General features: G+C 50.6%; 1 protein-coding gene across 8 annotated transcripts in view; it reads right to left on the bottom strand.

Moving 5' to 3' along the window:
* The window catches only part of MYH14 (myosin heavy chain 14), a 104,173-nt gene that overhangs the window by 57,768 nt on the left and 30,618 nt on the right, over window positions 1–15,787 (bottom strand). For all 8 annotated transcript variants that reach the window (XM_034946507.2, XM_057300577.2, XM_057300578.2 and 5 more), the window contains 4 exons: window positions 5,967–6,062; window positions 3,212–3,330; window positions 1,196–1,348; window positions 297–470 (listed from right to left, as the gene is read on the bottom strand). In XM_034946507.2, the coding sequence (XP_034802398.2) occupies window positions 297–470; window positions 1,196–1,348; window positions 3,212–3,330; window positions 5,967–6,062 (542 nt within the window). The remainder of the gene's footprint in view (window positions 1–296; window positions 471–1,195; window positions 1,349–3,211; window positions 3,331–5,966; window positions 6,063–15,787) is intronic.

The following is a 15,787-nucleotide window of genomic DNA, read 5'->3' as shown; positions in this document are numbered from 1 at the left end:
CAAGAAAAAAACAAAACAAAACAAAACAAACAAACAAAAAACAAACGTGAGAACAACAGTTACAGTGAGAGCTCTGATTAACTGATTGATTTGAGCCGGGCCCTGTGGCAGGCACATTCTGGGCCCTAATCACCTATGGTCACAAAAGATCGAGGAAGCAGGTGCTGTCACCTTCCCCACAGAACCCATGGGGCATCCTGAGGCCCAGCAGAGGAGGAGCTAGACCCTGGTCTCGCAGATGCTGGGAGAGACGGATCTGAACCGTGAGTGTGGGCTGGGAGGGGCCTGGGGCTCACCGGCCGCTCGATGAGGTCGATGCAGGGCTGCAGGTCGAGGCCAAAGTCGAGGAAGGTCCAGGGGATGCCCTCACGCTGGTACTCCTCCTGCTCCAGCACGAACATGGTGTGGTTGAAGAGCTGCTGCAGCTTCTCGTTGGTGTAGTTGATGCAGAGCTGCTCGAAGGAGTTCAGCTGCAGGGACGCAGGACACGTGAGCTGAGAGGATGGAGAGGGACAGAGACCCAGAGACGGGACAGAGACCCAGAGACAGGGGACAGAGACCCAGAGACAGGGGACAGAGATGCAGAGAGAGGGGACAGAGACCCAGAGAGAGGGGGACAGAGACCCAGAGATAGGGGACAGAGACCCAGAAACAGGGGACAGAGACCCAGAGACAGAAAGGCAGAGACCCAGAGACAGGGGACAGAGACCCAGAGACAGGGGACAGAGATGCAGAGAGAGGGGACAGAGACCCAGAGAGAGGGGGACAGAGACCCAGAGAGAGGGGGACTGAGACCCAGAGACAGGGGACAGAGACCCAGAGACAGAGAGGCAGAGACCCAGAGACAGGGGACAGAGATGCAGAGAGAGAGGACAGAGACCCAGAGAGAGAGGGGGACAGAGACCCAGAGACAGGGGACAGAGATGCAGAGAGAGAGGACAGAGACCCAGAGAGAGAGGGGGACAGAGACCCAGAGACAGGGGACAGAGACCCAGAGAGAGAAGGGGACAGAGACCCAGAGACAGGGGACAGAGACCCAGAGAGAGGGGGACAGAGACCAGAGAGAGGGGGGAACAGAGACTCAGAGAGAGAGAGGGGGACAGAGACCAGGGAGAAGGGGAGAGACCCAGGGCTTCAGAAAGGACCAGGACCGGAGTGAGGAAGTCGGCATCCCCCTCCCAGCACGAGGGTGGACCTGGAAGATCTCAAAGCCCGCGATGTCCAGGATGCCCAGGAAGGAGGCGCCTTGGCGGGGGCTGCGGTCCAAGGCCCGGTTGAGGCGCAGAACCAGCCAGCGGAAGAGGCGCTCGTAGGTGGCCTTGGCCAGGGCCTCCAGCGCGAAGTCAGCCTGTGGGGCAGGGCTCGTGGTAAGGGCGCAGCCTGCACATCAGCAGACTGAAAGACGTCGGGGGTGAACCGGGGAAGGGCCCCCAGCTCGTCCCCCTTAAGGTCGCCTCCCAGCTCCTTGAGTATAAATACCATCAAGAACAATGCCATGAACAACAGGCAGACATTCCTGAAGTCCTACTGCGCACCAGGTACTACGTGACGGGCTCGGATGTGTTAGCCCTTGAATCCTTCCCTCACCCCCTCAAAGCAGTTTCTACCACACAGCGGTTAAGAGCGTGGACTCTGGAGCCGGACAACTTGGGTTTGAATCCCAGCTCTGCCACTTAGGGGCTGTGTGACCTCAGGCATGTGAATAAACCTCTCTGTGCCTCAGTTTTCTCCTCTATAAAATGGGAACTAACAACAGTACCCCAGCTGAGATTGAACCCGGGTCAGTGTGGCTCCCAGACTCCTCATCTCCCCCACGGGGTCTACTTCATCCAGGTACCTCACTGCCCAGCCTGGGGCCAGCAGAGGCCTCTGCCCAAAAGCTGGATTCTGAAACCCTCCCTGGCCTGTCGTCACTCCACTCCACCCTCCCTGCTCATGGTGTGAGCTCCCACGATTGCCAAGACTCTGGATGCAGCCTCCTTAGGTCTCCCCGCCTCTACCTGCATCCCTGAACCCAATTCTCCATGCAGCAGCCAAGGGGATCTTTCTATGAAAGACAAACTAAATCAAGTCACTCCCTGGCTTAAAACCTCAATGGCCTCCTATGTACTTTGAATAAAACTCACCTCCTTACTGTGGCCCCTAAGACCCTGCATGATCTGCCCCTTGCTGACATTTCTGACTGTGGATTCACCCACCCTCTCTCCCTTGCTCTTCAGCCTCACTGACCTGACCTCCTTCAATTTTCTTTTATTCTTTTTTTTTTTTTTTTTTGAGACAGAGTCTTGCTCTGTCACCCAGGCTGGAGTGCAGTGGCGTGCTCTCAGCTCACTGCAACCTCTGCCTCCTGGGTTCAAGTGATCCTCGTGTCTCAGCCTCCCAAGTAGCTGGGACTACAGGCGTGTGCCACATACCCAGCTAATTTTTGTATTTTAGTAGAGACGGAGTTTCACCATGTTGCCCAGGCTGATCTTGAACTCCTGAGCTCAATCTGTCTGCCTCGGCCTCCCAAAGAGCTGGGATTACAGGCATGAGCCCCCACGCCCGGCCTCACTGACCTGCTTAATGTTCCCAACTCCCCAAGCCTGCTCCACCCCCAGGGCCTTTACACTTGCGGTTCCGTCTGCCTCGAACCATCTAGGTCTCATCTCGAATGTTTCATCCTTAGAGCTTCCTTAGAGAGGACTTTCCTGACCAACAAAACCTCCCCTTCACAGGTGCTCTCACCATCTAAAAGCATCCTGGGTTTTTGTTTTTTGTTTTTCTAGGATACCATGTTGCATTTACATCCTGTTTTTTTTAATTATTATTAAATTTTTTAATTTTCTTAGAGACAGAGTCTCACTCTGTCACCCAGGCTGGAGTGCAGTGGCGCAATTACGGCTCACTGCAGCCTCAAACTCCCAGGCTCAAGCAGTCCTCCCACCTTGGCCTCCCAAAGTGCTGGGATTACAGGTGTGAGCCACCACTCCCAGACACATCCTGTTGAACTTTTATTATCCATTTCCTTACTATAACTTGAGGTCCCTGAGGGCCTGGTTATTTGTTTCGATGACTGCTTTTACGCCTGGCACCTAGACCAGGATCGGTAACGGAGCGGGCACTCAGCAAAAGTCTGTTGAGTGGTGGGAAAAACAGCATACACTGTTTAAAGACCCAGGGCCGGGGTGCCCGGCTCTCTCTGTGCCTGCCCACCGCCAGCCCCGCCTACCTGTTCCTTAGTCTGGGCTTTCTGCACGTAGTCTCGGCCAACTTTGATGCGAGGGGTGAGCAAGGCTCGGGAGAAATCCGTCACCCCCAGTCCCAAGAGGCGGCAGAGCTTCTGTGCAGCTGAGGGCGAGAGGCACCAAGATCCGATCAGCACTGGGAAGAGGTGCTTGCTGCCCAGCAAGGGAGAGGGTACCGTTTCCCACACTGTTGGGGGAGCAGAAGATGGGCCCCGCCTTTCCCAGGAGAGGCCTTACGAGTCCCAAAAGTGTGTACATTCTCTGCCCAACTATTTTTTTTCCAGGAACCAGCACTGGCAAAATAACCCTGCATGTGAGCAAAGACCATGCCACAAGGATGTTCAGCGCAGTGTTGTTTATAATCAGAGAAAGCTAGGAAACAACCTCAGTGCCCAAGAAGCGGGAATTGGTTAGATGGGTCGGGCTTCATTCATTTGAAAGAATGTTCTGATGGTTTTTTTGTTTGTTTGTTTTGTTTTGTTTTGTTTTGTTTGAGACAGAGTTTGGCTCTTATCACCCAGGCTGGAGTGCAGTGATGCAATCTCAGCTCACTACAACCTCCGCCTCCCTGGTTCAAGTGATTCTCCTGCCTCAGCTCCTGAGTAGCTGGGATTACAGGTGCCTGGCCCATTTGAAAGAATGTTCTGCAGTCACTAAAAGCTACACTGGAGGCGGGGCACGGTGGCTCACGCCCGTAATCCCAGGGAGGCCCTTCAGGAGGCCAAGGTGGGCGGATCACCTGAGGTCAGGAGTTTGAGACCAACCTGGCCAACATGGTGAAACCCCGTCTGTACTAAAAATACAAAAATTAGCCCGACATGGTGGTGCGTGCCTGTAATCCCAGATACTTGGGAGGCTGAGGCAGGGAGAATCACTTGAACCCGGGAGGTAGAGGTTGCAGTGAGCTGAGATGGTGCCACTGCACTCCAGTCTGGACGAGACTTCATTTAAAAGAGGAAAGATGGAAGGAAGGAAGGAAGGAAGAAAGGAAGGGAGGGAGGGAGGGAGGGGGGGAATCCCAGTAGAGTTCTATCTAAAAGAAGGAAGGAGGGAGGGCAGGAGGAAGGGAGGGAGGGAGCGAGGGAATCCCAGTACAGTTCTATCTAAAAGAAGGAAGGAAGGAGGGAAGGAGGGAGGGAAGGAGGGAGGGAGGGAGGGAAGGGATCCCAGTAGAGTTTCTTGTGAATAACCTGAAAAGTTATCCCGAAAGCATTCAGGGGAAAAAAAAGCAGGTTTCAAAACAGTTTGCAGGGTCTGACTCCAGTTTTGTAAAACAAATGCGTAAACGTGTGTGCACGGCACACCTGCTGGGTGCCTATGTACAGAGCCCCCAGGTGCCTCAGGTAATGCTGTTACCAGCAGCATAGTGGGGTAATACATCCTGTCCTCCTATTTTCTGTGCTGTGCAGCTTTCAGAAATGAGCCCATCGGATTTCATAATCAGGACAGAAAGCTCTTGCTGTCTCCAGGGGAAGAGAGGGTGAAGCACGATTCCATTTCTGTGACACTCTATATCCACAGTGATACAGACACAGAACAAAGCCCAGAGAGACACATCCCAAAATGTGAGCAGCAATTATCTCTGGGAATATGATTATGGGTAATTGTCTTTCTTTTTCTTTTTCTTTCTTTCTTCTTCTTTTTTTTTTTTTTTTTTTGGAGACAGATTCTTGCTCCGTTGCCCAGGCTGGAGTGCAGCGGCACAATCTCGGCTCAACTGCAACCTCTGCCTCCTGGGTTCAGGCAATTCTCCTGCCTCAGCCTCCTGAGCAGCTGGGACCACAGGCACCCACCACCATTCCCAGTTAATTTTTGTATTTTTAGTAGAGAAGAAGTTTTGTCATGTTGGCCAGGCTGGTCTCGAACTCATGGCCTCAAGTGATCTGCCTGCCTTGGCCTCCCAAAGTGCTGGGATTACAGGTGATTATGGGTAATTTTCTCTCTTCCTTTCTACTTTTCTGTCATGCCAGATTTTTCCCCCTTCCAGCTTGTATTATTTTATAATAATAAAGAGACATAGCTATTTCTATTTTGGTTTAAAGTAAGGGATATTGACTATAATTCTGTTCTTGAAAGGCAAAAAGAAGTGTGTCTCTGCAGAGTGCAGAGGCTGGAGAAGCTACGCCAAATGCTAATGGTGGCTCCCCGTGGGGAGAGCGGGTCTGGGAGGATGGGCTCCTGCTGTTCCCCACTGTCGTGCTGGTGCGGTTCACTTCCAGCAGAGCTCACGCTTTTAGAATCAGGAAAAGAGTGGTTGATGTTATTTTGGCAAAGACTCAGCAAAAAGCAGGAAATCGGCCAGGCACGGTGGCTCACGCCTGTAATCCCAGCACTTTGGGAGGCCGAGGTGGGCAGATCACAAGGTCATGAGATCGAGACCATCCTGGTTAACACGGTGACACTCCGTCTCTACTAAAAATACAAAAAATTAGCCGGGCGTGGTGGCGGGCGCCTGTAGTCCCAGCTACTCAGGAGGCTGAGGCAGGAGAATAGTGTGAACCCGGGAGGCGGAGCTTGCAGTGAGCTGAGATCACGCCACTGCACTCCAGCCTGGGTGACAGAGCGAGACTCCATCTCAAAAAAAAAAAAAAAAAAAATGCAGGAAATCAGAGTGATCCTGGGTTGGAGACAGGTGTGGCTGGAAGGGGGATGCTCTCTACGTGGGACAGGGGTGCAGGAGGGCAGGGCACCACCTGGGCAGGGGCTGGGGGTCGTGGGCAGGCAGGCCAGGGGCAGTACCTGTGTTGTCAGGCATGGTGGCTTGATCGGTGTTCCGTTCTCTCTTCAAGGCGATGTTGCCAAACTGGAGAACTGCTGAGACCATCCGCAGCATGGCTGGGGACGCAAGGACAGAGGTCACGTGTGGCTCTGGACCCCGATGTGTGGTCTTAACTGGCCCCTTAAACATGTAACTTAAAAAGCTTAAGGCAAATTATATCACCACCCCTCAGCTTAAAATCTACTTGTGGGATGAGCGTGATAGCTCACACTGTAATCCCAGCACTCTGGGAGGCCGAGGCGGGAGGATCACTTGAGCCCAGGAGTTTGAGACCAGCCTGAGCAACACAGCAAGACTCCATCTCAAAAAAAAAAGAAAAAAAAAAAAAAAAAGAACCCATCTTTGACACTGGGCAGGACTTGAAATATGTGAACAGATCAGTGAATTCTGGTTGAGTTTATTATATCTGAGGCTTGCCCTATCGCTATGATACTTAACCAGTGTCTGCTTACGTTGTGTATTTTGTAAAACGATGCAAATAGAATTTAAAAGGACTTAGGGAAATGAATGAAGAAAGTCTACAGTGATATGGAAAGACTTCTACCACAATGAGTGAAAAACAGGAGGTGAACAATGCTGTGTGTGGCTTACTGCTATCTATGCGCAAAAGGGAGGAAATATAAAGTATAGTCAATTCTTGTGACTTGCACTGGTCATGTTCTTTCTTAAAAAATTATTTTGATTGGGGTCTTGCTCTGTTGCCCAGGCAGGTATGCAGTGGCACAATCATAGCTCACTGCAGCCTTGACCTCTTGGGCTCAAGTGATCCTCCTGCCTCAGCCCCCAGAGTGGCTGAGACCACGGGTGTGTACCACCACCTCTGGTCACATTTTCACCAACCGATCAATAAGTCACCTTGTTGGTTTTTTTTTTTGAGACGGAGTCTCATTCTTGTCACCCAGGCTGGAGTGCAGTGGTGCCATATCGGCTCACTGCAACCTCCACCTCCCAACTTCAAGCGATTCTCCTGCCTCACCCTCCCAAGTAGCTGGGATTACTGGTGCACACCACCACACCCGGCTAATTTTTGTATTTTTAGTAGAGATGGGGTTTCGCCATGTTGGCCAGGCTGGTCTTGAACTCCTGACCTCAGATGATCCACCCGCCTTGGCCTCCCAAAGTGCTGGGATTACAGGTGTGAGCCACTGCACCCGGCCTCGTCACCTTGTTTTATGTGCATTTTGTTTTAGAGACACCTTATTTAATATACGACTGACTCATTCGCACAGAACTCGAGGCCAACAGCACCATAACTTGCACCTGGAGGAAGCTGATCTCACACACATATTTTATCATTTCTCCAAAGCCACATGGCAGCCTTCTTGTGTTTAGGGATGCCAGACAGCACATCAGCACTGTGCTCAGGGGACATTTGAGACAGTGCAATCACCAGCAAAAAGCGCAAATTTGTGACGAACATGGCACTATTTAGGAAAGGACACTGTACAGTATGAGAACTGAAACCAGAAGGCAGAACACCACCCCTGCCTGATGTGAGCTGAGTGTGCACTCGGTGACTCAAATTTTCCTCCATTCTACGCAGGACCGTAAATGACCACGAACACACCAGGAGTACTGATTTCATGGTGATGCTATGCACCAATGCAATCCCTCAGCCACATCATCAGCTGTTCATTGTAGAACAGTTTTCACCATTTGTGGATCGAAATTGATATGGTTTGGCTGCGTCCCCACCCAAATCTCATCTTGAAATTGTAGCTCCCATAATTCCCATGTGTTGTGGGAGGGACCCAGTGGGAGGTAACTGAATCTTGGGGGCTGTTTCCCCCATACTGTTCTTGTGGTAGTGAATAAGTCTCACGAGATCTGAGGTTTTATAAGTGGAAACCCCTTTTGCTTGGCTCTCATTCTCTCTTGCCTGCCACCATGTAAGATGTGCCTTTTGCCTTCTGCCATGATTGTGGAGGCCACCCCAGCCACGTGGAACTGTGAGTCTGTTAAACCTCTTTTACTTTATAAATTACCCAGTCTTGGGTATGTCTTTATCAGCAGCATGAAAACGGACTAATACAGAAATGGACCTTGAATTGGGGGTTACAAATAGATTTGGCGAGTAGGCTGTGCAGAGTTCTCGAAAGTGCATTGGAAGTGGGTAGTGCTGCCCCCTAGAATATGTCTCAGGAACTTGTGGAGCGGTCGGGTGTTCCTGGACGTCACCAGGACTGGGCAGGCCACTTGGATGCGGACGGTTTCTACAGCCCACATGGCTTCTGAAAAATGGCCCCCTGGACGTTTGCGTCCATGAAGTCATGGTTTGTAATTATCTGCAACAAATTCCCAACAGTTTTACGTATAAATACAGCAGTGTTTTGTGCTTGGTTTTAATACACAGTGAGGCTTGGTGCGGTGTGGTGGTGGTGGTACGGGCTCACGCCCATAATCCCAGCACTTTGGGAGGGCAAAGGCAGGAAGATCATTTGAGTCCAGGAGTTTGAGATCAGCTTGGGCAACATAGTGAAACCCTGTCTCTACTAAAAATACAAAAAATTAGGTGGCCATGGTGGTGGATGCCTGTGGTCCCAGCTACTCGGGAGGCTGAGGTAGGAGGATCACCTGAGCCTGGAAAGTCGAGGCTGCAGTGAGCCATGATTGCACCACTGCACTCAAGCCTGGGCAATGAGAGAGAGACCCTGCCTCAAAAAAAAAAAAAATTAATATACAGTGAATTTTCCAGGAGGACAGCCACCGTGTAAATCCCAGAGAAGGCTGTTCTTTGCTTTGCTCAGGACTCAATCAAAATCGATCACCTTTTCAGAACACTCTCCCCTGACAGCAGAGCTGTGCGTGGTGTTTGAGTCAAGGAGACAGCAGGTGAGGCTGTGTTTGTGTTTGCATCTGATGCTTTTTCTTTTTTTTTTTCTTTTGAGATAGAGTCTTGCTGTGTCATCAGGCTGGAGTGCAGTGGCACAATCTTGGCTCACTTCAACCTCTGCCTCCTGGGTTCAAGTGATTCTCCCGCCTCAGCCTCCCGAGTAGCTGGGACTACAGGCACATGCCAACACGCCCAGCTAATTTTTGTATTTTTAGTAGAGACGGGGTTTCATCGTGTTGGCCAGGTTGGTCTCAATCTCTTGACCTCGTGATCCACCCACCTGGGCCTCCTAAAGTGCTGGGATTACAGGCGTAAGTCACCAAGCCTGGCTGCATCTGATGCTTTCATGGTGGGGCCATAGGTCAGTGCAATCCCTCGGGCGCCTGGTCAACCATTCATTCTAGAACAGTTTGTACCATTTGTGCACTGAAATGGACCTTGATTTATTTTTCACTTCCTCCATACCGCAACCTGTTCCAAACACTTACAAATGACTTCAGGTACCCTTCATAACCACTGAACAAGGCAGGTCCTTCTATGCTTCCCATGTTACAGATAGGGTAACTGAGGCACTCAATCAACTCACCCAAGATCACCCAGCTCACATAGGCTGGCAGAGCTGGGATTCAAACCAGGGCAGTCTGTGGTTGTTTTTTTGTTTTTTGTTTTTGTTTGTTTTTCTGTTTTTATTTTTTTATTTTATTTTATTTATTTAATAGAGATGAGATCTCATTCTGTTGCCCAGGCTGGTCTCCAACTCCTGGCCTCAAGAAGTCCTCCTCACTTGGCCTCCCAAAGTGTTGGGATTACAGGCATGAGCCACTGTGCCTGGCCTGGGAGGCAGTGCTTTTAATTTCTGTGCTTCCCTTTTCCTTTTTCATTTTAGGATAGATTTTTTTTTTTTTTAAGAGACAGAGTCTTGCTCTGTTGCCCAGGCTGGAGTGCAGTGGTGTGGTGTGATCATAGCTTACTGCAGCCTCAACTTCCTGGGCTCAAGCGATCCTCTCACCACAGCCTTCTGAGTAGCTGGACTACAGATGCTCACCACCATGCCCAGCTAATTTAAAAAAATGTTTTGTCCAGATGGGATCTTGCCATGTTGCCCAAGTTGGTCTCAAATTCCCCGGCTCAAGCGATTCTCCTAACTCAGCCTCCCAAAGTGCTGGGATTACAGGCATGAGCCACCGTGCCGGCGTAGCATAGGTTTATGAATGTAAATACATATGCGCAGCACACATACAGAAAAGGACACATACTATAGACGTCCGGCTCCAGGAACGTTTACAAAGTGAATGTGTCTGTGGAACCGGCCTCTCCAAAGCCCCCTTCCCTCACTGGACATGGATGAATGTCACAAACACACGGCTGAGTGACAGAAGCCAGGTGAGAAACTGCACACCGTGTGATTCTATTTGTACCAAATCCAAGAAGAGGCAACACAACTCCATGCTCTTAGAAGTCGGAATAATGGTTACCTTGAGGGGGTGCTGGTGGTGGGAAGGGACATGGGGGGCTCCTGGGTGCTGGATATACAGGGTGTTCCCTCCCAAAACTCCCCCAGGCTGGATGCCAAGGGCCTGTGCTCCTTTTATTGGTGTGTATACTGTACTTCTACACAAAGGTGGCTTAGAAAAAGGTGTGTGTGGCCGGGCGCGGTGGCTCACGCCTGTAATCCCAGCACTTTGGGAGGCCGAGGCGGGCAGATCACGAGGTCAAGAGATCGAGACCATCCTGGCTAACACAGTGAAACCTTGTCTCTACTAAAAATACAAAAAATTAGCCAGGCGTGGTGGCGGGCACCTGTAGTCCCAGCTACTCTGGAGGCTGAGGCAGGAGAATGGCATGAACCTGGGAGGCGGAGCTTGCAGTGAGCCGAGATCGGGCCACTGCACTCCAACCTGGGTGACAGAGCGAGACACTGTCTCAAAAAAAAAAGAAAAAGAAAAAGGTGTGTGTGAGTGGGGGTGGGAGGTCGGCATTTCTTCTGGAATACTCCCGCCAAAAACGTGTAACTAGAATGTAATTGCAGGGAAACAGACCCAGATACAGACGAAACAACCAGTCTGTAATCTTCCAAAGTGTCAAAACCATGAATGATAAAGAAAGACTCAGGAAGAGTTTCAGACTGAAGGAGAGTAAAGAGATGGATGACCAGAAAAAAAAGAGAGCAAGAGGGCCAGGCACGGTGGCTCACGCCTGTAATCCCAGCACTTCGGGAGGCCGAGGCAGGCGGTTCACCTGAGGTCAGGAGTTCGAGACCAGCCTGACCAACATGGAGAAACCCCGTCTCTACTAAAAATACAAAATCAGCTGGGTGTGGCGGCGCATGCCTGTAATTCCAGCTACTCAGGAGGCTGAGGCAGGAGAATCGCTTGAATCTGGGGGGCGGAGGTTGCAGTGAGCTGAGATCGCGCCACTGTACTCCAGCCTGGGGGACAGAGTGAGACTCCGTCACGCGCAAGAGAGAATTTTTTTTGGTTTTTTTGGAGGTTGGGGGACAACTGGCATAAGGTCTGTGGACTGGATAACAGTGCTGTGCTGAACTCGATTTCCTGGTGACACTGCTGGTCTGTGGTTGTATAAAGGAATGTTCGTAGGAAATACATGCTGATGTTTTCAGAGGAGGTGGGAGGATGAATAACAGCCCCCAAAGATACCCATAACCTAATCCCTGGGACCTGTGAATGTGACCTTCCATGGCAAAAGGGACTTTGCAGATGTGATTAAATGAAGGATCCTAGGCCAGTTGCGGTGGCTCACACCTGTAATCCCAGCACTTTGGGAGGCCAAGGCGAGGGGATCACTTGAGGTCAGGAGTTCGAGACCAGCCTGGCCAACATGGTGAACCCCGACTCTACCAAAAATACAAAATATAAGCTGGGTGTGGTGGCGAGCGCCTGTAATCTCAGCTGCTCGGGAGGCTGAAATGGGAGAATTGCTTGAACCTGGGAGGCGGAGGTTGGAGTAAGCTGAGATCACACCATCGCACTCTGCTCCAGCCTGGGCAACAGAGCGCTAGACTCCATCTCAAAAAAAAATAAAAATAAAAAAGATAAATAAAGAAGGACACATCCTTACAGACCCACAGTGCATCTGGCCCAGCAAACTTAATGATCGTTCCTTAACGTCAGCTTAGACCCCGTCCAGACCTGGCTTCCCTCAATGGCCTTTAAAATGGCCTCTTGCAGTTGGCTTAGGAAGCTGTGTTTGTGCCAGGCCCCGGGGCGCATCTGATGCCCTGAGGACCTGGCAGTCAGCTCTTGTTGCTGACATCAGACTCGCCCATCACTAGCAAGCCCAGCCTGCGGATGCCTCATGTGAGAGGCTGGCATGCCTCCCTGTGTCCCAGGCTACCTGCTCAACCTCTCAGCATGGCATTTATGGTGCCAAGGGGTGGCAGGTAGAGATGTAAAGTGGGGAAGGAGATGGACAGACACCCTGCCTCGATTGGCCCCAAATGCTTTCTGCCTTGGGCTCCCTGTGGGTGACACTGAGGTGTCCACCTCTCTCTCTGGATCATGGGCTGGCTTTGGGGTCAGACGTGGTTTCCACCATGGCTTTGCCTCCTCCTCTTGAATTGGGGTGAGTCCTAGGACAGGACACCCCACCTCCCTGACCCTCTGTCTCTTGTCAAAAAAAGAGTCTGTGAAAAGGTGACTAACTCCGCTCCTTGTAAGCAAAACACAGAATGAAACTGTAATGAGAGCTCATTCATCTGCCACATCAGCAAACACAAAAAAGCTCCAGCCGTCGTTGCTGGGTGCAGGTGGGGACACAGGTGCTCCAGGTATATGCTGGAGGAACTGGAAACTAGCGCCACCCTGTGGACGGCGACGAGGTAGATTCTCTGCAATTTAAAAAATGCTCATGCCCGGGTGCGGTGGCTCACGCCTGTAATCCCAGCATTTTGGGAGGCGGAGGCGGGTGGATCACTTGAGGTCAGGAGTTCGAGACCAGCCTGGCCAACATGGTGAAACCCTGCCTCTACTAAAAATACAAAAAAAGCCGGTGTGGTGGCACATGCCCGTAATCCCAGCTACTCAAGAGGCTGAGGTAGGAGAATCGTTTGAACCTAGGAGGTGGAAGTTGCAGTGAGTCGAGATCGTGCCACTGCACTCCAACCCCAGGTGACAGAGCGAGACTCTGTCTCAAAAAAAAAAAAAAAATGTTCACACCTGAGTTGGGGTAGGGAGGTTGGGGAGAGATGAAACACAAGAGGTCACCAGTTCATCATTGATGGAGCTGGTGACAGCTGCCAGCTGGTGGTGGTGGGGCGTTCATTACATTCTGCACTCTGTTTGCATACATGTTTGAAATTTTCCATGATAAGAAGATAACAATAAAAATTATTGAGCAATAAAAAGGAAGGAAATCTACTGCATGCTACAACGTGGATGAAACTTGAAAATGATGCCAAAAGCAAGCAGCCAGTCACAAAGGATCATATACAGCATGATTTCACTGCTATGAAATGTCCAGAATACGCAAGTCCATAGAGACCAAAAGCAGAAGAGTGGTTGCCAGGGGCTGTGGACAGGGCCTGGAGGGACAGCTAAAGGGTGTGCGTTATCTTCTTGGGCTACTGAAAATGTTCTAAAAGTGACTGTATGATAGGTGCACAACTCTATGAATATACAAAATGCTATGGAATTGCAGTTTAAATAGGTGAATGGTGTGACATGTGAATTATATCTTAAAGCTGTTCGTTTTTTTAATGCTGAACGCAAACAAGAATCACAAATCTCCTTGGAAATGGCATTTCATTTCTTTTTTTTCTTTTTTTTTTTTTGAGATGGAGTCTTGCTCTGTCACCCAGGCTGGAGTGCAGTGGCTTAATCTTGGCTCACTGCAACCTCCGCCTCCTGGGTTCAAGCGATTCTCCTGCCTCAACCTCCCGAGTAGCTGGGATTACAGGCATGTGCCACCACGCCCAGCTAATTTTTGTATTTTTAGTAGAGACAGGGTTTCACCATGTTGGTCAGACTGGTCTCGAACTTCTGACCTCATGATCTGCCTGCCTCGGCCTCCCAAAGTGCTGGGATTACAGGTGTGAGCCACCGCGCCCAGCCGGCATTTCGTTTCTAAGAATTGAACCTACAGGTCTGTTTCCACATGAGCACAAGAACCTGCTTACAAGGATATTCACGGTAGCTTGTTTCTTTTTGACCCAGAGTCTCACTTTGTCACCCAGGCTGGAGTGCAGTGGCATGATCTCGACTCACTGCAGCCTCCACCTCCCAGGCTCAAGAGATCCTCCCACCTCAGCCCCCCAAGTAGCTGGGAGTAAAGGCGCACACCACCACGCCCAGGTAATTTTTTGTGTTTTTTTGTAAAGACGAGGTTTCATCATGTTGCCCAGGCTGGTCTCAAACTCCTGAGCTCAAGCAAGCTGCCTGCTTTGGCCTCTGAAAGTGCTGGGATTACAGGCGTGAGCCACTGCGCTGGCTTAGCTTTTTTTTTTTAATTGTTCCAATAGTAATGGAATGGAAACAACCTAAGGCTCTATCTGCAAGGGATTGGTTGAAAGAATCATAGTTTATTTAAACAATAAAACCTTACGCAGCTGCAAAAAGGAATGAGGTCCATCTATTTTGAACCACAACTATGGCCAAAATATACCAGTCAGTAGGAAAGGGCAGTGGAGAGGGGGTCCAGAGCATCCTTCCATGGGAATGATGAGCTGAGTAATTTGTTTCTTTGTTTTGGGGTGTTTTGAGATGGGGTCTCATTCTATCACCAGCCTGGAGTACAGTGGTGCAATCATAGCTCACTGTAGTCTCCCACTCCTGGACTTAATCCTCCCACCTCAGCCTCCCAAGCAGCTGGGACTACAGGTGTGCACCACCACACCTGGTTAATTTTTTTTTTTTTTTAATTTTTAGTAGAGACAGGGTCTCACCATATTGCCCAGGCTGGTCTCAAACTCCTGGCCTCAAGTGATTCTCCCACCTCGGCCTCCCAAAGTGTTAGGATTACAGGAGTGAGCCAATGACAAGCTGAGTATGTAACTCTAGCACTGCCTGGCCCAGACTAACCTAGGCCAGAGTGCTGGGCCAGGATCCAGGGGGGGTCTCTAGTGGAAGGGTAGGGAGCTGGGGGGCCAGCTGGAGCAACCAACATCCAGGAACTTTTTTTTTTTTTTGGATGGAGTCTCGCTCTGCTCCAAGCTGGAGTGCAGTGGTGAGATCTTGGCTCACTGCAACCTCTGCCTCCCTGGTTCAAGCAATTCTCTAGCCTCAGCCTCCTGAGTAGCTGGGACTACAGGCGCCCACCACCATGTCTGGCTAATTTTTGTATTTTTAGTAGAGACGGGGTTTCACCATGTTGGCCAGGCTGGTCTCGAACTCCTGACCTCAGTCGGCCTCCCAAACTGTTGGGATTACAGGCGTGAGCCACTGCACTTGGCCGGAACTTTTGAACGAACAGAGAAATTGCTTCACATTTTTTTTATCACCACAGTGATGTTGACAGCTGAACATCAGCTGTGGGGCTAGAGAATGCCTCCTCCTATAGACAAATAATATGTGTCTTTTCTTATATTCTTAAAATATTTCTGGAAGGAGATACAAGAAGCTTAACAGTGGGAAACTAGGGCCAGGGAAGAGCGGGAAGGCTTGGTGTTGTCAGTACGACCTTTAGCCACATTCAGGTTATGTCACTACATGCATAGGTTGCTGCAAAGTTTTTATTTCTGAATTCCAAAAATCAGAGCTGCTGCCTGCGCCTGCCACACAGCAGGGCAGCTGCCAGGAGGGTCACATGAGCTCATGGTGACAAGAGGCCAGGCAGGACCTAAGAGGACAGGCTGGGAGGCCCAGGTCCCCATTGCAGCCACAGTCTGAATTTGTGTGCCAGCTGCCCAGCTGCGGAGTCATGCAGGCTGGGGAATTATGCAACCCTGGTTGGGAAATGCGGCAGGGTGGGGGTGGGAGAGGCCCAAGACCCTGT

The sequence above is a fragment of the Pan paniscus genome, chromosome 20 (genome assembly GCF_029289425.2).
Source record: "Pan paniscus chromosome 20, NHGRI_mPanPan1-v2.0_pri, whole genome shotgun sequence".
In the NCBI taxonomy this organism is placed as follows: Eukaryota; Metazoa; Chordata; class Mammalia; order Primates; family Hominidae; genus Pan; species Pan paniscus.
Note: the sequence above shows the minus strand (reverse complement) of the source record. Positions and strands in the feature narration are given on the sequence as shown.